Below are 25162 nucleotides of genomic sequence, written 5' to 3' on the forward strand. Positions count from 1 at the left end.
CCAAAAAACATTTGGTAAGAGCTAGCAATATGGCAGCCTAAGATAACCTCAAATTCCTCCAAAAGCAAACACTTAGAAGTAAATGTTATGGTAAACGTACTTTTGAGAGACTAGTCAATCTGTCAGGTCTGTAAGGGAATTCCTTAGGGGCTGTAAAAAGGGAGATTGCCTGGTGGTACTCTGCAGCTCCAGTAGAGACAGGATGTGGCAGAACACTAGGCCCTTTCACCTTTAGTGAAAGGACGAATTAGGAAAAAATTCACCCACTGACACTGTGGTACTTGGAGGCTTATCCCTTACCTATGCTTCTGGTAAAAAGAAGAAGTCTCCCAGGGCCTAACCCTGAAATGGGGTTGGTGTTAAAATTTAATAGTACCTCAAGGTCACATAAATGCCCTGAAGATGTGAAATTGATAATACAAAGTGACCCTGGGCTAGTGAAATACCTGAGGCTCTCGATTACCATTCATATCCTTTTCCTGGATTTCCTGGATGTGTGTGTGTGTATGTGGAGGGTTCAGGGGGGGTCTCTCATAGTCTCAGGTGGGGAAGTTGTAAGCTTTGATACATTCCTAAAATGTATTCATTTAGCCTGGGACAGGTTACTTATCCTCCTTGAGCCTAAATTTCCTCGGTATTAGAATATCAATTTAATAGACTTGTTTTGAGAATTCAAGGGGGTAACATATGCCTGGGTTCAGTAAATGTTTAGATCACTTTCCATCAAGCACATTATTTAAAAATGAATCAATAGAAGCTGTTTCTCTATTATATTGATTTTCTCTTTTCTTTGACTGCTAGTCTTGTAAAATATTTCTCTGTTCCATTCCCTGTAAATTAACATGTATTTTAGCTTCATTAGGCTTAAGTAGACCTATATTTGCTAGCCTGGGAAGCTTAACCATCGTTATTTGCTTACTTGTTTGTGAAAATGTGTTTTGTGTTGTAAACATCTGCCTTATTGAAAAGCTTTCATAACACAATCCATCTGTAAATGAAATACCGTCTTTGTATTCTCTGCCTAGCACTGCACCTTGAGAAGAGTAAGTGCTCAGTAATTACTTGTTGTCAAATGATTTAAAACTCTCTTTGCATTAGCACCATGACTGTCTACAGAACTCAGTCCTTGCAGAATGCATCTTGCAAAACAAATGTCTTAGCATAGTCTCAATCTCTTTCTGCACACAAACGTAGGGAGTATTACTGGTTGTTCATGTATGTAGCAATACCTAACCAGTGATTATCAGTTGGTTCATAATCATTAAAGTGTAGAAAAATCTTGAAAAATATGAATTAAATTTTGTATTAGATCAGAAAAGAGTTCTGGAGTTTAATGTCATAGAGGAACATGTGACTTGCTCTTTAGAATAGATTGGTTGGGGGTACAGAGAAGAATAGGGTGTGGCCCCCGCCCCCTAAGAGCTCAGGATTTAGACACATCAAAGTTATGCCAGTTATCTGAGAAGAGAGATGCACAGGGTATGATGAGATTGGGATTAGATGGGATTGGGGTTCCTGGCCGAAGATCAAAGAGATGGTGGAGAATTTAGCCAGGGAAAGACTGGATGCTGAGTGGGGCAGTCCAATAAGAAGGCCTCAGGTGTTAGGCTGAGAAACGTGGGCTGGTTTTTTGGTGGGGGGGACAGCTATTGAAGCATTTTTAAGATAAAGGAGTGACATGTATTGCTGCAAAAAGTTATGAAGACATTTCTCCTCCAACTATCAGGGACAAAAACAATCATACCAGGAGTCTTTGGACAACCAGTCAGTTTAATTAGAATATCAAGAGCCACAATACTGCTCTTCCCACAGACTTTGAATCCCCAGGTAAACTTTCTAAGCAGCCCGTGAAAAAGACCTGATGGCCCCCACGTCCTGGAGCAGAGTGGTCCATCCAGAAGTCACCAGTGTAATGGTGTGGCTTGTGCTTTTCACTACAAACAGGAAGATGCATAAGTGGTCCTGCTCTTCAGGAACTTTCTTTGAGTCTGCTTGTCACCTCTCAGCCTTTGGAATTCTGGAATGAGTGCTTTCAGTTGCCACATTATACCCATCTGTTTTCTTGAGGACATTGTTTTTCCAGAGTTGTGAGGAAAGAACTTGGTGCTGGTGGTAAACTGGGTGGGAGTGGAGGTGGTGCTGGCATGAAACGGTGGCGGACAGCTGCGATGTGAGGGGAAGCGAAACGTCTTTAGACTCTTCAGGGGCAAGTGTGGTGAGGAATCCAGTCTGGGCGGGTCATCAGTAGACCGGAGTGTGCGATGAAGTGAAGTAGCCCATGTAGAGGGGGGAGGACCAGAGGGAGGTGTTGAGGAGCCAGACTGAGGGAGGGCTCGGGGAGGCCATTCAGTGAGGCCGGTTTCTACCCATGGCAGGTCGGTCACGGCGCAGGCTCGGGCTCCGCAGTCGGCTCAGGAAGTTACCCATACTCCCCACCTCCGAGGATTTTGTCTGGCCAAAATGAGAATTTTTACGTGAAAATGCTTTGTTAATGATAAAGCATCATGCGAACGTATAGAGAAGTATAATGTGAAGGCATAGTGATGACCTATGGCAATCATTCTCTCATTTCCTTTCCAAACCAAATCTCTCCTTAGCATTTCATGCTTTATTATTGCTGAATAATCGATATTAAAGTATTTTCCAAAGCCATTGTCATGAATATAAGATCTTACTTAGGGACTTCCCTGGTGATCCAGTGGGTAAGACTCCATGCTCCCAATGCAGGGGACCTGGGTTCCATCTCTGGTCGGGGAACTAGATCCCACATACCGCAACCAAGAAGCCCGCATGCCGCAACTAAGACCCAGCACAGCCAAAATAAATTAAAAACAAAAAAGATCTTACCTAAAACCTCTGCTTCAATGAACTAACATTTTAAATATTAAAAATAAATTCCTGGGGCTTCCCTGGTAGCGCAGTGGTTAAGAATCTGCCTGCCAATGCAGGGGACACGGGTTCGAACCCTATTCCGGGAAGATCCCACATGCCACGGAGCAACTAAGCCCGTGCGCCACAACTACTGAGCCTGTGCTCTAGAGCCCGCGAGCCACGGCTGCTGAGCCCACGTGCCACAACTACTGAAGCCCACGTGCCTAGAGCCCGTGCTCCACAGCAAGAGAAGCCACTGCGATGAGAAACGCACGCAACGCAACAAAGAGTAGCCCCCGCTTGCCGCAACTAGAGAAAACCTGCGCGCAGCAACAAAGACCCAACACAGCCATAAATAAATAAGAAAAATGTTATTAAAAAATAAATTCCTTTGAATTAAGCAGTATCTGCATGGTTGTTCATATATTTCGTCCCTCATAAACAGTATTTAAAGTGAAGTAAAGTTCATTTTTATGACTGATTTGACTTATGAATAAATCATTTTCATGTATTTGGGCAAGTTTAGTGCAATTTTACAGCCATGCTTTCTTAAAGATTTTTAAAAATATTATTTGCTTTTTTTAATTCATCTAAAACCCAAATTCAGTTTAGTGAATTCTGTAAATCAGTGGGCTAATAGAGAAGCTTCTCTTGATTATTGTAATTAAGCTGGGTCTCCTCTAGTTTATGTTCAGCAAAGGTCATCTCAGTGTAGTACACCAGTAAGTAGTCTTTGAACAGCCATCTGGAGTAGAGGGTTTTGCAGAACTCATCTGAGTTTTTGGCCCCCTCCCAGCTCTGCCATCTGTAGGGTCAGGGTCACTCTGCAGTGCGCATTGTGGGCTTTCCACTTAATGTCATTCTATCCCCTCCAGTCTGTGTGTGTGAGAGAGGGAGAGAGAGAGAGCACTAGTGAGAGAGAACCTCATTCTATTTTAGTTATTCCCTACTTAGTAGCAGCACATCTAGACTATTCGAGTCTTTTTTCAAGAAAGTTTGATTTCTTGGGTATTTAGAGAGCCTACAAAGTTACGATAGTCAGTATTGAAAATTAGTCATTAATCACTTATCACTATGTAACTTACCAAATGGAAAACTTAGTTATAAAACTTTTGTGTCTTACATGCCTGGGCTGTCAGGTAGAATTAAAAAGAGTTAAAAACCAATTTATCTTACTGCATTTGTACTGAATGGGAATTTCTCTAGGGGTAGATACACGTATATACATGTAGATGTGTGTAAAGGTATATATATATACATATCTGTGTGTATATATATATATATATATGTATATGTATTTCTACACATGTATTTTCATTTTGGCATGATTCTGTGTTTATACATATCCACATAAAAAATGCATTACAAAGTGATCTCCTTAGAATGATTCCAGAAGAATAATTTGAAAGGGATCCCTATCTGGCCCTTTACAGAATGTTTATCAACCTCAAATCTAAATTATACTAGAAAATAGGAGCTCATCTTATTTTCCCAGTCAGTAAATTATTCACTGAATTTTTTTGGGTGTCAGCTGTACCTCCATTATTGTACTAGGGGATTATAATCCCATGAGAATCGATCTGTTATGGTGCACAAATGAATCTGAATGGAAAGATATGTTATTAGTTCAGATACATTGTTGTGACTAGACAGTGTAGATGGTGATGTAGCACAAAGCACAAGTACCCAAGCATCAGGATTGTCAGAGTGTAAAGAGCACTGGCCTGGGAGCTCCACTGCTGTCTTTGTCACTCGCTACTTGTATGAGCTTCCAAGCAAATTTTATCATCTTTGTACTGCTTTCTTCACTTTAAGATATGGATTGGCTTGGCTTGGATTGGATTGGTTGACCTGTAGAAGCCTTTCTGGCTGTGAAGCTCTTCCTCTGTGACATTTAAATAGGTCTGTAACTGTCCCTAACTGTTGTAATGTTTCCACAGGGTGTTACCTACTGTGGAGAGAGTTCGGCAAGCAGTCTTACCATGGCCAACGTGCCCTGGCACGAAGAAGTGGTGCGCTTTGTCTGTGAGTTGGTGGATCTCATTGCCGACTATGAAATTGCCTGTGAACACGAACATTCCAACTGCCTCCTGATAGCTCACAAGAAGGTAAGAACCACTCGAGTATGCATTCTTCCATCACCCTTGTCCTTCCTGCTCTCTTTTCTCTTTATTTTCCCCTCACCTTATTATAATGAATATCTGCTTGTTTGCTACCTTTCCTAAAACAAACATTAAGAAAGCCCCGAATTCAGTCTGTTGGACTCATAAACTGTCTTTTCTGTGTGAGATTGCTTTGTTTTCAGCCCTCACCCAGGCACCTGAAGTGCCTTCTGGCTTGTAATTGGTGTGTACTGAGAAACAAAACAAAACACCCTTGTAATAACCTCTAGTCCTTTCCTAGAGTGACAAGGGAAAGCGAAAATAGTAAACAACCCCCATATGAGTGTTTCTGACTGTCAGAAGAAATATTGAGGTGTTTATCAAATTTTAGATCACTTTGAATCTTGGCCTCTGCAGAAATATTTCTGGGATTTTGGTTTTCCTTTTTCCCTTTCAGTGTTTTTATTAGACAGAACGAGTGCCTGAATTTAATGTATTTTTTAAGTAAATAATGCCTAACAAAGGAAAAATTCAATTTTTAGTAGAGGTAGACCATTAAAAAGAAAAAAACCCAATCAGAAGGCCAGTGTTAGAGTAGCAATCATAATGATATGTCCTTACTGAAATATTTATACAGAAATAATATAGTGTCTGGGATTTGATTCAAAATGATACGAAGTAAGAAGTATGTGGGTGTGTGGATGGGTTGAGGGTTGTTGAGGCTAGATGATGGATACACAGAGGTTTGTTTTACTCCTCTGCCTAGTTTCCTGTTCAAACTTTCCATTAAAAAGTGCTTTTTAAAAAAGTGGACATGGTTGAACCTTGAAAACATTATTCTGGATGAAAAATCGACACAAAAGGCTACATAATGTATGATTCCATCTATATGAAATGTCCAGAATAGATAAATCCTTAGAGACAGAATGTGGTTTAGTGGTTGTTGGAAATTGGGGGAAGAGCAGACTGGGAAGTGACTGCTAATAGGTATGGGATTTCTTTTTGGAGTGATGAAAATGTTCTGGAATTATTTAGTGGTGTTGGTTGCACAACTTTGTGACTATACTAAAAACCACTGAACTGTATGCTTTAAAAGGTTGAATTTTATGGTTTGTGAATTATGTCACAATAAAGATAAATTAATACCAAAAAGGTAATAAAGAATGGGCTACCTTTTCTTATAAAAATGCTCTGTATGCAAGTAAAGTCAGGCTTAATTGAACACGAATCTCACTTTTTCCTCCCTCCACAACCTAAGTGGCTTCCTGAACAGCTTTGCAGGTTAATGATATTTAATAATATTAGAATCACTCAATTAAAATTTCACATGGTCTAGTCTCAAACAGGAGGTTAAAAGGCCCTCATGCCTTGGTCCCAATTAGATTGTATATATCTGACCTAATGATCTGTCAGACTTAAATATTTAGACAGAAGAATATGTACTGGGAGCATTAAGGAACAAAGAAATAAAGGCTACCTAGTATTTGAAATGTTAATAAAGTAGCTGCAAAGACAATTAACTTACAAAGTAAATCTTAAAAATTAAAGCCAAAAAAACGGAATTTTATTTTCTAGCTTTTTATTCATTGTTACTTTTTAAGGTAAGATAGTACTTTCAAAACAAATTATTTGATTGGAGGGGCAGTGCTCTGGAAATAGTCCTGACAATGGTAGTAAAGTTCTCTCTTCTTCCATAATGTCTTCACACCGTAGCCAAAGATGTCTTTATAGAATGTAGATCTCTGCTGCTTAGGTGCCTTTGATTGACCTCCCATTGCTTTTAGCATGAAAATCAAAATCCTTAATGTGGCCCCTGGGGTCCTATGTGATCAGTCTCTGTCTGCCTCTCCAGCTTCTTCTGGAACCCCTCTTCCTTCTCTTTCTGCACTTCTTTCATTTGCTCAGCCACAGTAGGTCTTATTTTTCCTCCGGTTAGGCTGGGAATTATATACTTTTTGTATTCTTTTAGTGGGTGCACTAGAAATTACTACATGCAAACTTGACTAATCAGTCTAGTGTTAAAATACTTTTACTCTCTAACTGTGCAAAGCAACGACTTTAGAACACAACCTCTGTTTTTCCCTTCCCAACTCATGCTGTCGTTGTGTATATTAATTATAAATGTGTGTAAGGACAGTATTGTTAATTGCTTTATGTAGTCAGTACTTATTTAGATTTACCTGCATTTTAAACATGATTTTGTTCTCTGTTCCTTTTTGCATTTTTGAGCCTCCATCTGGGACTGTTTTCTTTCTGCCCAAAAAGCACCTTTTAAAATTTCCTTTAGTGGAGGTCTGCTGATGGCATACTCTCAGTTTTTGTCCGAAAATGTATATTTTAGCTGGGTATCAAATTCTACATTAGCATTTGTTTCCTTTCAACACCATAAAGATATTCCCCTGTCTTTTAAATTCCACTGATGAAAAGTCAGCTGTTAGTTTGTTGCTTCTTTTAAGGTGATTTGTTGTTTTCTTCCCTCTGGTTTCTTTTTCTCTCCCTTTGGTTTTATGCTCTAATGTGTCTAGATGTGAACTTCTTTTTATTTTCCTTTTTGGGAATTCTTGGGCTTCATAAATTTGTGGGTTGATACTTTCCATCACTGGCTGAAGACTTCTTAGCTTTTATTTCATTAAATATTTCTTCTTCCCCAGTATTTTTCTTCTGGAACTCCAGTTAAACATGTGTTATTGTATTTTTTATTTCACTTGGACAGTTTCTTTTGATTTGTATTCCAAGTCACTAATTTTTGCTTCAGCTGTGTCTCACATGCTATTAAATGCCACACCAATTTTTAAATTTTGGATAGTGTGTTTCTCAGTTAAATAATTTCTGTTTGTTTTGTTTGTTTCAAATATGATATATCACACTGTATGCTTTCCAGTTCCCTGCTGAAATTTTCAAGCTTGGCTTTTATCTTCTTGAATACTGGAAATACAGCTATTTCATTGTTTGTATCTGGTAACTCCAATATCTAAAATCTCTGTGGATTTGTTTCTGTTATCTGTTGTTTCTGTTGGTTCTCAGTTATGTTACTTTGTCTCCTTATGTACCTTATCTTATTGTGTTATGTACAATGTATGTAGAAAATTATTTATAGAAATAATATGAGGTTTAGGATTAGAATATCACTTCTGAGATTTGGAGACACGTTTTACCTCACTTTTTCCCTGTGGAAACTGATCAGATGGTGAAGAGACTTCCTTAAAGTCTCATAAAGTGGCTGAGCCAAATCTAGACCCACAGCCTTCTGCCCTCTAGTCCACTGGTCTTTCTTGTACCACAGGGCATCTTTTGATACCACTGACACCATTCAAAGGAGAGTTTAAAACTGGGAAATTTTATGTTAGAACAACACTTGACTTAAGTCTCTAAGATTTCTTCTCTCTTCCCAGTGTAAACATGGACATAGGGGAAATAAATGGCACCGTATCTCGTTCAGGCCAGTTTAGTTCTGTAAGTGTTTATTAGACACCTGCTGAGTTCTGACGCCAAGCTGTGCAGTGAGGGCCACAGCACCTCAGCCATGAAGAATGTCAAGCACAGCCATGCATGAAAAATCCAGTTTCTCTGCATCCTAACCAGCATTTGGTATTGTCATTTTTTAGGTTAGCTGTTCTAACAGGTTTGTCATGATCTCAGTGGGTCTTAATTTGCATATCATGAACATGATCTATTTAGATCTTTGATTTCATTAATGAGCATTTTATAGTTTTTAGCATACAGGTCCGATACTTTGTTAGATTTATACCTAAGTATTTTTCTGTTTTAGCAATTATAAATGGTATTGCATTTTTAATTTCAGTTGTCACATGTTCATTGAATTCTATAGAGATAGAATTAATTTTGGTATGTTGATCTTATATCCTGCAACCTTGCTGAATTCACTTATTATTTCTACCAGGATTTTTTTAGTAGATTTCTTGGGGTGTTCTACATAGACCATTATATCTTCTACAGAACGGGGCAGTTTTGTTTCTTCCCTTCCAATTGGCATCCCTTTAATTTCCTTTACTTAATTACATTTACTAAGACTTTGAATACTTTATTGAATAAGAACAGTGATTTTGGACATTCTTATCTTTTTCCTATCTCAGGGGAAGAGCGTTTAGCCTTTCACTGTTTAATTTTATGTTAGCTCTAGGTTTTTTGTACTTGCTCTTTTCCAAATTGAGGAAGTTTCCCTCTATTTCTGGTGTTTTGAGGGGTTTTATTGTGAATGGGTGTTTATTCACAATAAAATTATTAAGTCAAATCCTTTTTCTCCGTTGCTATGAACATGTGATTTTTCTTCTTTTACCCATTAATATGATGGATTACATGGATCTTTGAATATTAGACCATGCTTGCATCCCTGGAATAAACCCCTCTTAGTCATAGTATGTATTTCTTTTTTATATATTGCTGAATTCTTTTTGCTAATATTTTAAAAAAGATTTTTGCCTCTATGTTCATGAGGAATATAGGTCTGTAGTTTTCTTTTTTTATACTGTCTATGATTTTAGTATTAGGGTAATACTGGCCTCATAAAGCAGGTTGGGAAAGGTTTCCTCCTGTTTTCTAGGAGGGATTGTGTGGAATTGGTGTTAATTCTTCTTTATATGTTTAGTAGAATTCTCCAGTGAAACTGGGCTTAGAAACATATTTTGGGGGGAGTTTTTAAATTATGAATTACATTTCTGTAATAGTTACAAGGCTATTTAGATTATCTTTCATCTTGGGTGAGATGTGGTAGTTTGTACTTTTCAAGGAATTGGTCCATTTCATCTAAGTTGTCAAGTTTATGTGAGTAAATTGTTCATAGTATTACTTTATTTTCCTTTCAATGTCTGTACAACATCTTGTTTCATTTCTGATTTGGTTGATTTGTGTCTTCTCTGTTTTGTTTTTGTTGGTTTATTCAGTTTGTTGATTTTATTGGTCCTTTCAAAGAGCCATGTTCTGGGGACTTCCCTGGCTGTCCAGTGGTTAAGACTTCGCCTTCCAATGCAGGGGGTGCAGGTTCAATCCCTGGTTGGGGAGCTAAGATCCCCCATGCCTCGTGGCCAAAAAACCAAAACATAGAAGCAATATTGTAACAAATTCAATAAAGACTTTAAAAATGGTCCACATCAAAAAAGAAAAATCTTTCAAAAAAAAAACAAAGAACTATCTTTTTGTTTCATAGGTTTTTCTCTATTTTTCAGATTTCAATTTCATCTGTTTCTGTGCTTCTCTTTATTATGCCCTTCTTTCTGTTTACTTTGGGTTTCTTTGCTTCTTGTTTCTTAAGATGGCTTCAATTATTGACTTTTCCTCTTTTCTAATGTAAACATTTAATGCTCTAAATGTTCTTCTTTGGCCCATGGATTACTTAGCAGTTTGTTGTTTAGTTTCCTAGTGTTTGGGTTTTTTTTTTTTCCCTGTTGTGTTTCTGTTATTGATTTCAAGTTTGATTCTCTTATAATCAGAGAACCTACTCTCTATGATCTTGGTTCTTTTAAATTTTTTGAGGTTTGTTTTGTGGACTAGGACGTTGTCTATCTTGGTAAATATTTTGTGTGCGCTTGCCAAGAATATACATTGTGTTGTTGTTGGGTGAGTGTTCTGTGAATGTCTATTTCATCCTGTTGGTTGGTGGTGGTGTTGAGTTCTTCTGTATCTTTGCTGATTATCTATGTAGTTCTATCAGTTATTGAGTGAGAAGTGTTGAGGTCTTCAGCTGTAAGTGTGGGTTTTTCTATGGCTCTTTTCAGTTCTGTCAGTTTTTGCTTTATATATTTGGCAACTGTGTTGTTTGGTGCATGCTCATTTAGGATTTCTGTATCATCTTGGTGGATTTGACCTATTTTTCATTTATGTAATGTCCCTCTTTGTTCCTATAAATTTTCTTTGCCTTGGAGTGTACAATATCTGACAGTAATATAGCCACTTCTGCTTTGTTTTGATTGATGTTTACATTGTATATCTTTTCCATCTTTTTAATTTCAATCTACCTATATCATATGTTTGAAGTGAGTCTCTTAGAAACAATATACAGTTGGCTGGTGCTTTTTTAATGTACCCTGCCAATCTCTACAGGGTCTCCACTGAAACAATAGAGGGGGGTTGGGATGGCAGGATTCCCCACTGCATCTTCTCTGACACCTCCCCAGCAGTGGGAGGGGGAGGGTACAGCTCAGTACAGCTGGGCGAATGTGGAATTCTAGGATCCCCACTAGGTGTTTGCTGACTGGGGTGAGAATGAGGCCAGTTTTTCTCTTGGCCTAGGATGGTTATTATGTAAAAATTTTCTGTCTTGCTTGGCTGCCCTTTTCCTAGTCCTTTGGCTAAGGAGAGCAGGCTTTATTTGAGGCTTAATTTTTTTTTTTTTTAATTGTGAGTGCTCATTGGTGTTTCTAGATTGTGGACTTTAACCAGGCTTCTGAATTCTCGCACACAGTCCAGGATATATGAGCCAAAATTAAAACCCAAGGAACGTATCACTACCTTCCTTAGGTCCTGCAGTCCCTAGCCAACCTGCCTTCTTATCTCCACCTTTCAGAGCCTTCTTATGTTTGTTTTACATATAATATCTAGGGGTTTTAGCTGTAGAAATACATTTCTTGTACAGAACAGAAGACTTATGACTACACAGTTTTGACATTTATAGTTTTCTGTTTACTATCTCCCCAGTGAACAGTAATAACCAGTCCACTTGGCACTGTTTGTTATTATTAGATTATTTGCACGTAAACTCATTTTGTTTGCTTATGTTAAAAGTGTCACCCAGTATGGTTGCATGGCTACCTCTGTAGTATTACTGGAAAGATTTTTCAGAAACTTATATGAAAAGATCTTTTCCTAATCCTAATCAGACCCCATCAAATCCCATTTAATAATTAGGCTTGCAATTTACAGATGAATGCCTTTTTAAGGGTAGTAAAAGCAGACTTATAACCAAAGGAAAAAGACGAAAACAAAATCCACAAAACATTTAGTCTACAAATCATTTAGTCTACAAATAATTGAGAGTGGGCATTGACTATTCAACATCCTCATTGTTTTTGCTGCCAATTCCAAGTTTATTGTTTCTCTGCTGTATTTTTGAAACACATGCCATCTTACAGAGCATGCAAGAGAAAAACCTAAACATTTTATTTGGTTTTAATGGCCTTCACAATCAAGTCCTTTCAGTTTCATTTCACGCCCACTCCCTGGGCCTTTACTAGGCATTGCCATGTTGTTTCTTTCCTCTGTGTATTTGCCGAAGGTATCTCTTCTGCTAGACCTGCGCTCCTTACCCCACGTCATTTGGTGAATTTCTGCTTTTTAAAACTGTAAAACAAACCTCCTTGGGGACTGCTTCTTTCAGAGCTATATGCACATCTGTAAGGCGAAGTTAGGGTTCCTGGAACACAAGGACTGTCATTCCCAGCACCTCCTAGAGTACCTGGTACATATTAGATTCTCAGTGTTTGTTTAGTGAATGAACAAGCTCTTCACCTTCATTTGCTTTCCTTATTCATTGTCTTACCTTCTGAAATCAGAGTCATTGTTCCATCTTCCTTGCTAATTTTGGTACCTACTTACCTTCTTCCTTATTTATTTACTCATTCATTTATTCGATGAATACTTACTGTTGAGTTTGCTATTTTATAGGTCATCAGTAACCTGCTAGTTGTTAAATCCAGTTGTTTTCTCATTCAGCATACCTCTTTTTTTTTCTGCAGCAGGAAACTGATGCCCATTCATGCTTTTGAAAGTCTCTCCTGCCTACTGTACTGTACATTTTTAGTTCTAGTAAAGTTGGCTAGCAAAAATAAGAACATTGCCAGAAAGTGCAGCATTGGAAATCCCCAAACTGTGGCCTTTCTTTCTTTACCCATTTCAAAAATTTGAAATTCTCTCTGAACCAGGATAGCTCAAAATGTAAGTTGAATCATAAATGAATGAATGAATGAATGAATGAATAAATAAATAAATAAATAAATTCTAGAGAGACCCCAAGCATGGGTTGACTATATTTAGATGACCTTTAAAGATCCTGCATTAAGTTTGCAAGGTTTTCACAACATGAATTAGCCTCTTGAGAGTTTATTATAATTTGTATTACTCTATCCATTCCCAGAATACTCTGTGGTCATTTGCAGTGCAGTGATCTTTTCATTGCCATATGCTACACCACATGCAAAGCATTTCTGAATTCTAGTAGTGGAGTATTTTTTTAATGGATGATTACTTTTTAATATCTCTATAGAACAGTTTTGTTATTTAGAAGTGATGTTCAGACTAAACAGAAACATAAAGGAGTTTCTGCTGTTGATGAGAAGTAGGTTTTTTAAGTGGGTGGAAGAGTAGATGGGAGTAGAAAGTTCAGTGAGCATCTCTGACTTTGAACAAAGGAAAGATAAAAAAGACTCACACTGAGATAAATAAGTCAGCATATTCCAGTTCCAAGGTCGAGCTAGAGGGACAGAGAGATGACTACAGATAGTTGGTGAGAGGAGGGTCAACCTGTCTGTGTGATTTGGGGGGGCTGGCTGGGAGAAGGTACAGTCAGCCTTCCACTTCTGGGTTTCCAGCCTAGCAGCCTAAATGTAACTGTGGTCCTGTCAGTCTGCAAACTAGTAAGACCATGATGAATCTGATATACTTTGGTCACTTTAGTTCAGAAATGTGAAGTCCTTTCTACATATTGGTAATGTCCTGTTATAGTGGTTCACTGTCTGTGGAAACCAAGTGGTAGGTTATATGCATGGCTTGCAGAATCCACATAGCATTGTTTTTAAACTTAATTCCTTATTTTTTAAAAATAAACTTTATGTTTTAGTACAGTTTGAGATTTACAGAAAAATTGAGAAGATGGTACAGAGGGTTACCGTATGCCCTGGATTGGCCTATTATTAACATCTTACATTGGTATATAGTACATGTGTTACAATCAATGAACTAATATTGATACATTATTATTAACTGAAGTCCATAGTTTAGATTTCCTTAGGTTTCACTTAATGGCCTTTTTCTGTTCTAGGATCCCATAACTTTGAGGAGTAGTCAGGAGGTATTTTGCAGGATGCACCACTACTGGAATTTGTCCAACGTTTTTCTCATAAGACTTGCGTTATGGGTTTTTAGGAGGAAGATCACAGAGGTAGAGTGCCATTTTCATCACATCATGTCAAGCTCCCTTGATTTTGACCTTGATCAGCAAGCTGTGGCAGTGTTTGGCAGTGTTTGTTTTCCCCTCTCTCCTTCTGTAGGGAAGTTCTTCCTTCCCCTCTCTCCTTTGGAAGGAAGTCTATGTTCAGCGCGTATCTAAGGAGTGAGAGTTACGCTCCACATCCTTGAGGGTGGAATATCTGCATAAATTATTTGGAATTCTTCTGCACAGGTTTGTCTCTTCTTCCCATTTATTAATTTATTCAATCATTTTTATATCAGTATAGGCTCATGGATATTTATTTTATAACTTTGGGTTATAATCCAATTCAACTTTATTACTTTTGCCCAAACTATTCTAGCTTTGGCCATTAAGAGCTCTTTTAGTTGGCTCCTGTGTTTCTTTTACATACCCCCATCAATGTGTGTGTTTGGGGAGGGCGGGGTTTGTTCATTTTGAGCTCTTTCCTTTCTCGCACCACAAGAAGCTCCAGGCTCATCTTGTATATTTCCTGCCCCAGTCCTAGAATCAGCCATTTCTCTCAGGATCTGTGGTTTCTTTTATTGGAGAATGGTGTTAGAAACCAAGATCTGGGTGAAGGTGTGCTCGTTGCTACTAGGGTGTTGTTTGTTTTAGGCCCTCTTAGATGACAGAGCAAAGAAATACATGTGTATATATCAATACTAACCTTCGTATATACACGTGTAGGTAAATATTTCTATATGTACCATTTGTATCTATATTAAGCTAAACATACTGATGTCTCAGACTCTAATCTGTTACCACATGACTCATCCTAGTCTCCTCTCCTTGCTTATTTGTAAATTCACACTCCAATACTGAGACTCTAATCCTAGCTCCTATTACCAGTCATCTGTTTACTTAATTGTTCAATTCCAGTATATGTAAAATATATAGCAGTATCAGAATTTTTAACCCTAGAATACAGTGTTTATGTTTAGTTTCTTTTGCCTTTAGTCTTACAGGCGCCACTTATTTTTAAAATTACTTAGGTCAGTGCCCTTTCCACCCCCTCCCCTTCACTGAAGTTATTTCACACATTTGTAATTTAGTAGACTCTCTTGTCACAGTCTGCTCCTCTTCCTGGGTTCCCCTGACCTCCTAAATGACTTTTTAAACTTGCATACTTTAAGGTTCAGTATTTGTGTTATAAAGTTCTGTAGGTTTTGAAAAGCGTATAATGGCATGGAAACATGAATGAACATATTTTTCTTATGCTTGTTTGCCATCTGTACATCTTTGGTAAGGAGGCCAGATCTTTTGCCCATTTATTTAATTGGATTGGTTGTTTTGTTATTGTTGAGTTTTAAGAGTTTTTAAAATATATTTTGAATACAAGTCATTTATCAGATATGTTTTGCAAATATTTTCTCCCAGTCTGCGTGACCCGATTCTTCATTCTCTTACCTGTGCCTTTCTCATTTTAATAAAGTTATCAATTTTTCTTTCATGGTTCATGTCATCAGCAAATAGAGGCAATTTTACATCTTCCTTTCCAATTCTGATACCTTTAATTTTATTTTTTTCTTGCATGATTGCTCTACCTAAGACTTCTGGTACTGTGCTGAGTAGGAGTGGTGAGAATAAGCATCCTTGTTTTGTTCCTGATCTTAGAGGAAAAGCTTTCTGCCTTTTACCATTGAGTATGGGCTTGTCTTACACAGCCTTTATTATGTTGAGGTATGTTTCTTCCCTGCCTAATAAGAGTTTCTATCATGAACGGATGTTGAATTTTATCAAATGCTTTTTCTGTGTCTTTTGAGATGATCTTACAACTTTCAAAATGTACCTTAGACTTACACATAAACTATAACTCTATAAAATTTCTAGACGATAACAAAGGACATTATTCCCTTCCTCCCTTCCTCTCTCATGGCTTCTTTTGCTTCTTCATTTTCAAACCACTTGTTATGGCTGCTGTAGCCCCAATTTAGCTCAAGCATCCACCACCACTTGGTTCAATCTCAAGTGTCAAATTCTCAGGAGAAGACTTGCCTATGTATAAAACCATATCATCTTTGAACAGAGATAATTTTACTTCTTCATTTCTTATTTGGATGCTTTTTTTCCTTTTTCTTGTCTAATTGCTCTGGCTAGAACTTTTATATATGTATGTCTGTTGATCAGTTGATTTATTGTGTTGTTCAAGTCCTTTGTTTCTGTAGTTATCTTCTGTTTGGTTGTTCTATCCATTATTGAGTATGAGATATTAAAGTCTCCAACTATTGTTATAGAACTGTCTATTCCTCCCTTCAATTCTGTCAATATCTGCTTCGTATATTTTGATGATCTGTGATCAGGTACATAAATGTTTATAATTGTTGTATTGTCTTGCTGTACTGAACCTTTTACTGATATATAATGTCCTTCTTTGTCTCTTGTAACCTTTTTGATTTGACGTCTATTTTGTGTGATATTAGTATAGCCACTTCTCCTTTTGGTTACTGTTTGCATGGAATATCTTTTTTCATCCTTTCACTTTCAACCTATTTTGTCAGTGGACATAAAGTAAAGCACTTGTAAACAGCATATAGTTGGATTATGGGTTTTTAAATCCGTTTTTCCAATCTCTGTTTTTTGATTGCAGAATTTAATCTATTTACGCCTCTGAGATCAGAAGCAGCAATTGATGGTCAGAAGACAGATCCCCAGTGTTTGGAGGACAGGGTCCTCAGTGCCCACCCTGTCTCCCACAGGCTGCTCCAGGAACATGTTTACAGCTGCCTGCTGTGGGCATGGGGAGTGAGGGGTGGGTAGCTACTGCCTGTCTAAACTGAAATTAACTACAATTTACAGTTCAAACCTTCCCCTCAAAGTTGCAAACCTTCAGTAGACTTCAGAGTTCCAAAATAGTTATGTCAGGCAAGATTCTGCCAGTATAATTTTTGTCTGGGTTGAGAGAAGTCTTCCTAATGCTTCCTACTGCACCACCTTCCCAGAATCCTGTACTCTCATATTTTAAAAGTTTTTACTTAGTTTAATTCTGAAGTTAATTGACATTGCTGTCCTCCTTCAGCACAATACAGGGACTTTCCAGTACTCTTTCCTGCAATTAATGCATGTTTTGATGGATCCATGTAAATTTCACTTGCATCCCAGTTGTTCCTGCTGGGTTCAGTTTCCTTCTTGATGACGTAAGTGGTAAACTTAGTCTTTTTTTCCCCTGAAACATCTTTATTTCACTTTTGCTCTTGACTGATAAATTGTCAGAGTAGAAAACTCTAAGCTGAGGTATTTCCTTCCAGCACTTTGAAGGTATCATTTTGTTGTCTTCCAGCATAATCTTTTCATTATCTTCTAGTATCTTACACCATCAGTGAGATGTCTGGTGTCATTCCTTAGTTTTAGTGTCTGCTGTTAAACTCAACAACCAGTAACATTTGTTAAGGTCACTTTGATAACACTATGCATGCATTAATTCATTTAATCCTTACAAAAATCTTATGAGTCATAAATATTATTTTTCCTCATGTTCCAAAGGAAGACTCTCAGGCTAAGAGAGTACAGATCTTCTCCAGGGACAAATAGGACACAGTTAGAATTCAATTCCATATCTTTCAAAATTCAAAGACTACTTTGAAGACCACTACATTATACTATCTCTCAAATGCCACAGAGCAGTCAGACAGAGTGGGGAAAGGGAAATGTCCCTTGGAAACGAGGTACAGTTTCCCATCCAGTGCTCACCAAGCAGCATCTCCTTAATCTTCACCAAGATCATCAACACTGAGAAAGTTTTTGCCGAATTTGAGTCCCTGTAGGTAATTAAGCACTGATCACAGAGGCCTCCCTCTTGGATATATAAACTCACAATCTGTAAAGGGAGGGAATGAAGAGATGTCACCTCCCACACCTTCCCCTGTTGGAATAAGAAGGGAACTGTATGTCTCCATTAGGGTTTAATGCAGTGTTTTCCTAACAAAATCTACTGACTGAATATTTTCCCCTCTGTGTTACATGTGGAACTCATTCTTATCAGAGGCCTGATTGTTCCCAGTAATTACTTTAAGAAAAATGTCAGAGAAAATTGGCAATTTGGTGACACTACTGAGAGGACTTAGCTCTGCTCCAACAGGATGGGGGATTAAGATTGAAACTCCAGAAACTGAGTTTCCAGATAAAAAAGTTTTAATTGCACTTGGATATATCTAGAATTCAATCACATTGTTGTAGTTTTGCCTCTCAAAATGGTTCCCCAGGCAGCTGTGCCATGGGAATGCTACTTATCACCAGTAAACTCAGAAAAAGGTGGCAACTCTTCTCAACGTCTCACTGTCACAGGCAGTCAGGTGCACTTTGAAGTCTGTCTTTGGGATCTTTGCCTCCTCTTACCCAAAGAACAAACAATGCAGTTGTAGCTACAACAGGTGAGAACAAAATTCATAAACCTGGGAAATTCACTGTAGCACTCTTTTTTTTGTATTCCAAAGTCACTCTCCCTGTAACTACCTTAGGACTCCCCCTACTCCTTCCCAGTTAACATGTACTTCTGAGTTCTGAGAAGGTCTGGCAGCGCTCATTTTCCATCCTTTAACCAGTGCTTTTCTAGTTGTTTGGTTCCTAAGTATTACTGTATGTTTGGAGGAGCCAACTACTAAATAATTGATACTAAGATCACATAAAAGCCCTTCTTAAGAGTATGAAAACGAAAATGGTATGTATGATTCTTATTTTTGTATTATTCTACTTTGTTCTCTGTATGTGGACTTTGAGGTCTGGTTATCCAATAAAGGATTAATTTTACCCAAAGAAAGGGCTGACATTTGTCCTCAGCTTCCAGGAGGTGATTTCTAAGCTCTTGGAATGTCCTGCCTGACAAAAGTGTTTTTGCTCATCTGGAGGCACATTGGGTCACACTAGATCGTCTACGCTGAGTATGTGGTTTGGGGTGGGGGCTTTGGTCTCCACAGGACCTGCTCGACCTCCAGAGAGGCTGGAAACTAAGGTCAGCCACTCAGCAAGCAGCTAAGTCTAGGTGCACAAACCCCATTAAAATCCCTGGACACCAAGGCTCAGGTGAGCTCCCCAGGTTGGCGGTACTCCACGCCTGTTGTCAGACATCGTTCTGGGTGAAGGTAGCATGTTCCAAGACTCTACTAGGGGGAACGTCGGGAAGCTCCTTGCATGGAACTCTCCTAGGCTCTGCCCACGTGCCTCTTCCCATGGCTGATTTTAATCCCTATCCTTATGCTGTAATAAGCCATACTATGAGTATAACAGCTTTCAGTGAATTCTGTGGGTCCTTGTAGTGAATTGTCAAACCTGCAGGTGAGCTTGGGAACCCCTAAATTTGCAGTTGGTGGCAGAAGTGGGAGTGGTCTTGGGGGAACTCCTGAACTTTGTACTGGTATATCTGTTTTCAGATCCCAGCCTCACTGTTTTTCATTTTTCTTATCTGCAAAATAGGGGTAACTCTGTTTACAACATTACTGTGGTAGGTAAATAAAGTGACATATATAAAGCAACTAGTATAGTGCCTTGCCTATAGCAGGTTCTTAATAAAGGATCTTCCCTAAAGGTGCTGATCATTTGATTTTTTAATAAAGAATACTACAGTATCATTTGGAAGAATATTTGTACAGAATACCTACAGTGATGATTTTTTGCTTGTTTTTCTCTGTTTGCTCATTATCTCTTTACTTTGTATTATGGAAGATGAGGGTTAAATTTTCTTCTACCTTTTCTCATCACACACTTCCTATTCTCCCACCTTCCCAGCATACATATGCCACAGTTTTATGCATTATTATGACCATATGAATAGTATTCACTGTTGAGCAGTGCAATCTTTTATGATTGCCGTTTGTTTCTGGCACAACTTTTTGGTTTTCCTGGAGTTAATATTTGTCTTTTTTTTTTTTTGTCTCTTCTATGTTCTTGAGCTAAATCAACCCTTGAACTCTCTGCCATCATCTATTTCTCCTTTCAGACTTTCAGATGTGTTGAATTTTCTATCAGGTTCATCTTTTTAAAGGAGTCTCTCCAGGGGCACTTTCTGACCCACCTACATTGGACACACAGCTGCCCTACTGGGGTTTCTTTTAGCTTTCTCCTGTGTGGGATATCTTGTTCCTGGTTTTTCAGGTCTCTTTTTAATTTACTCCCTCATTCAGGTGAAGCATCCTCCAGTAGATTCCTGAGAAAGGGTATGTGGGAGGTGCAATTTATTGAGACTTTGAATTTCTAAAAATATTTTTATTCTCCCTACACATGTGATTGATAGTTTTGCTGGATATAGAATTCTAGGTTGGAAATTATTTTCCCTGTGCAATTGGAGCCCTGTCTTTAAGCTTTCAGTGTAGCTGTTGAGAACTCTGAAGGCCTTCTGATTCTTAATCCTTTGTACAGGACCATTTTTCCTTGTTAGATTTCCCTTTGTCTCCATTGTTTTCCCTCCGTGAAATTTCACTGAGATGGGCCTCAGACAGTATGTCTATTTTCATCCATTATGGACCCCTTCAATCTGGAAACTCGTGGCCTTCACTTCTCAAAATTTTTCCAGAATTATTTCATTGAGGTACCTCCATCCTGTTTCTTCTCCTTTCTTTCAGGAACTCCTATTATTTAAAAATTGGGTCTCTTGGGCTAGTCCTTAAATTTTCTTTTATATTTCTCTCCTATTTTCTATCTTTCTTTTTTACTCTATAGTCTAGGAAATGTTTAAAATTTTACTTCTTAACTTTCTCAAGAATCTTTCATTTCCATTTCTATAATTTTAAAATCTAAAGTCTTTTTCATTCTTTGAGTGTTTCGTTTTATAGTGTAACTTTTTAAAATGAATACAGTAATCTCTCGTTTCTCTGAGGATAATTGTTTTAGTTTAGTTGTTTGGATTTTTATTTTGTTTTGTCATTTCCTCCCTACCCTAGGCTCTGTTTACTCTGTTACTCTTTTCTTTTTGTTTATTTTATCTCTCTTCCATGTTAAAAGTTTTCCTCAGATGATCGTCAGTTTTCTGCTCATATGTAAGTGCGAGACTAAAAAGCATACTGAGAATCCTAAGTATGTAGACTGGGCTTGACTTTGTCTTAGAGAAATCTACCTGGGCCATTTCCTTAGGGAACCCAAGAAGTCTTCATGGCCACCAGGGGTCAGGAAGCAGGGAGTCGGGCTGTTCTGATCTCTCATTTTCAGTGTGACAGCCCTGTTCTCTGCTGTACCTGCTGTCCCATAGTCCATAGATTTTCTATTTTATTGTCTTCCTAGAATAAACCTCTTGTCTTCTGTTGGGGGGTGGGGTGGGTGGGTTGGGTAGGTGCTCAGCTGTGTGTATGTCCAGGGGGTCAGAAACCTGGATTCTAACAATTTCTTAGAATGTAAACCAATCTTTGGGCTCTTTTTTTGGTGGTGGGGGGGGGAGTTGGGGCCTCTTCTGCCCCACTTCCAGGGGTGACTGGCACTACCAGTTTGGGGCCTTTGGGGAATTCTGAAGCATAAATTTGGTTGAATCTTGGATTTTTCTGTTTGCTAGATTAGGATTCAGCTCTTGGATCTGCTAAGCCAGTTATTGCTTATCTGTCATCTTTTAAGCTTCTAAAAGTTTGATACTGTTTTCTCCTCTCCTGACCTCTTTGTTTTTATAGGTTATATATCTTTTAGAAATACCTTTACAGTCATTTTAGTGAGATTTTAAGAAGAAATGAAGCAAATGCCTGTGTTTAATCTGACATCTTTAATAGAACCTTATTAAACATTTAAAATAATAAAGGACCTATTTGTCATCATTCTGTTTAATGAAATTTTCCAAGTGTGAAAGATGTGGAAGTAATGAGAACAGGGCCCTTTGTACCACAGTTTGATTGTTCTAGCTGGTGGGAGCCTGTAGAACTGGCCCATCTGGTCAGCAAGACCACACACACATCCTCAGCAGCCTGGCATCGTCTAGTCAGGCCATACTGTATTGCGCTTGTGGGTATTTTTGAGATCATCTGTGACCTTTTGAGTTTATTTGTAATTCTGCATAGATTTCCTCTTCCCTTACTGTTGGATTTGAGGAATTTTTGAAGCAGGGTGACCTCATGTCTCAGCATACTTAACCTCAAATTTTGTGATTTGGGGTTTCATTCCTCTGTTTATGCAGCTCCAACTTCCAGCTTTATTTTTGTGCCAATCATACTAAAATTTGCCCTTTTAGCTTCTGCCTTTTGCGTGGAATATTTTGACTTTTTCTGAGCTATTATTCAACGCGATTATTCTTACATTGTCTTGAGAGGGGGATATGTGTGGATGCATGCAGTTTTGTCTTAGGGGTTTTATAGCTCAGCGTTAATTTGAGAGTAACCTACGGTTATAGACTGAGGGTTTATGTCCCTTCAAAATTCCTGTGTTGAAGTCTTAACCACCCCACCCCACCCCCCGCAACCAGTATGGCCATATTTGGGATGGGGTCTCTAAGGCAGCAGTGAAGGTTAAATGAGGTCATAAGGTGAGGCCCTGATCTGATGGGGTTGGTGCCCTTATAAGTAAAGACACCAGAGCGCCCCCACCTGCATCCTCTGCTTGTGCACATACTGAAGATGGCACGCGAAGCCAAAGTGAGAAGGGGGCTGTCTGCTGGAACCTTCACTTTAGACTTCTAGCATCGAGAACCGTGAGAAAATTAACTTTTGTGGTTTAAGACACCCAGTCTATGGTATTTTGTTATGCAGCCAGGCAAACTAATACATCAGCCTTCTGTCACATTTACTTGGTCTTCTAGTTTGTTTTTTTAGACATTGGCAGTCTGAGTTGTCAGTTGTCAGATATTAGTTTATAGTTGTCATATCCATGCAACTAATTTCTTCTGTTTTAAACCAGGGTAGAGTTCTGTAGTTAGGAGACCAGATCTTCAAGCTGCATTAGGAGTTAGGAAATCAGTGCAGTGGGTTGCAGCTGGCAGTTTTTTAAATGAAATACATTGCCTATAGTTTTGTGAAAGTTGTGTTTCCAGAGTATATGTATGTGAATGTGTGTACTAGATCAAGATATAAAATATGTGTCTTACTTTAGATTGTGGCAAAGAAAAAAGATTTAAAATCTATTGCTGTACTCCAAGCTAATCTTTTAGTTCCTCTTGGAATATCCATGGCAAGTGATTCTCGTCAGAGTTTGAGGGAAAAGGAAAACCAGAATTGTGGACAATGAGGGTTCAGAGTCCAGACCTAGAGCTCTGAACCCAAAAAAGGAAAGACACAGGGAAGAGGAGAACATGGTATCTGTTTAACTCGGCAAGTGAAGCAGGGAGCCCCCAGGAGGACTCTTCTTAGCGGGGCCAAACTCCTGGGGGCTGGCTGTGAATTATCACCTTTCTCTGCACTCGCAGAGCGCACTCACTGCACACACCATGTTATGTTATAACTAGTTTTTGATTGTCTGTGACTGGGCCAAGTCCATAGTTGGCACTCCATGGATGTTAGGAGGAGGGAGGAATAAAGGGTAGGCATTGTTATCGGCCTTGTTTTACTGTCATCCGAGTTAATGACATGTTTAATCCTGCACTGCTTGGGAAGTCGGCCCACTTCCAGTCACGTGTGAACGTTGTGCCCTCTATCATGAGTGCACTGCGAACAGAGGCCACACTATTCTATGGAGCCAAGAGCAACAAAATTCCATCCTGTCTCTCAAGATGTCTGGAGAACAGGTGGAAATGTTTTCATTGTATGGACTTCTAGCTTTGTTAAGAGAGGTAAGGAGGAAGAGGTTATAATACGTCAGGAATAATCATGAAACCAGCAGTCTTGGCAGGATGGGGTGGGGGGAACGGGGGAAGTGGCTACGGAAGCAAGTATAATGTGCTCTTGTTGGGCGAGTTCAGGGTGCAGTGAAGGCCTGTGGCAGGGGACTGTCACGGTTGTCTAAAGGGATTCAGGAGGACTTCCCAGAGCAAAGGACGTTTATGAAGAGATTTGAGGCTTAAGTAGGTGTTAATCAGACAGAGGTAACAACATAGGAGTCACCAGAGGGGGCGGGTAGCTCATGAGCAGCCTCCAGTTGGAGATGTGACATTTAGACGGCATGTCCTAGGTAGTGGCGCTCTATTCTGCTGCAGGCATAGCCGTCTCGTGCAGCCTGCAGAAGCTGGAAGCAGCCCAGACTGGAATCAGGCAGTCAGTCAGCTGGCAGACTGTGGCCGACTTCTAGAAGTGAGGGCCTGCCTTAGGGCAGTGCCAGGATGTGGCCATGGAAGTACAGCTAAGGAAGAATTGATAAGGCCTGACCGTGTTTGGGGTATAAGTGGCCAGGGAAAGGAGGGGCACCTTTGACTCTAGTTTTGAGGTTCAGCACCCGGGGATGACAGTGATTACTTTCCTAGTGGTAGAGAACATTTGAGAGCAGTCAGTCTTGAGAGGGAAAATGATGGGGAATGTGGATTTTACATCTTGAGTTGTAGAATTCATAGAGCTCTTAGGGCAACTTTTCAAGGAATGGTCTTATTAGAAGAAAATTTCTCATGATTCATAGGTAGACTAAACTTTCCCATTTATGTGGCATTTTTTCCCTTAGAAAGCTCCTAGCTGTTGGGTAAAAAATTAGATGTTATTTAAATTCAGCATATTTTAATATTCTAAATCCAGGAACCTATATATTTTCAATATTTTTCTCAGCTAGGACATGAAATTGTTACTTATCTTGGTTCATAATCAGGCTTTTTAAAAAAACGGTGGCATAACAAAGATTTGTCCATTTATAAATCAAATATCAACGTGTTATACATTTACACGATTGAATGCCAAGTGGTTGCTTTGAATTAAAAGCCTTCACAATTCAATTTGTAGTTCCTTCAGAGCCTCCTCAACTTACTTTCTCTTTTCTTCATCGTGGTCATTATTCTTCAGTGACTTTTGAGAAGCAATTTTCTTAAAAGAGTACAAATTGGATTATTCCCCTTTATTGAATTGAAATTCTTAACAAGGCTTTCCGTTAATGAGATATTGTATTCATGTTAGGCTAAAAGGGCTAGTTTGAGTCATTAAGTTAGCGTTTCAGAATTAGAAAGTCATCGATTAAAGCTTCACTAATAACTCAAGCAAAATTTAGTAATAAAAGGATTCCACTAGGTGCTGCTAACACA

At 38.7% G+C, this 25162-nt stretch overlaps 1 protein-coding gene across 3 annotated transcripts in view; it reads left to right on the forward strand.

Moving 5' to 3' along the window:
- LOC309646222 (S-adenosyl-L-methionine-dependent tRNA 4-demethylwyosine synthase TYW1) overlaps window positions 1-25162 on the forward strand; it is a 229241-nt gene that overhangs the window by 127317 nt on the left and 76762 nt on the right. For all 3 annotated transcript variants that reach the window (XM_082432337.1, XM_082432336.1, XM_082432335.1), the window contains exon 15: window positions 4812-4979. In XM_082432337.1, coding sequence (XP_082288463.1) covers window positions 4812-4979 — 168 coding nt within the window. The remainder of the gene's footprint in view (window positions 1-4811; window positions 4980-25162) is intronic.

This window comes from Balaenoptera physalus (genome assembly GCF_965194825.1).
Source record: "Balaenoptera physalus genome assembly, chromosome: 16".
Taxonomy (NCBI): domain Eukaryota; kingdom Metazoa; phylum Chordata; class Mammalia; order Artiodactyla; family Balaenopteridae; genus Balaenoptera; species Balaenoptera physalus.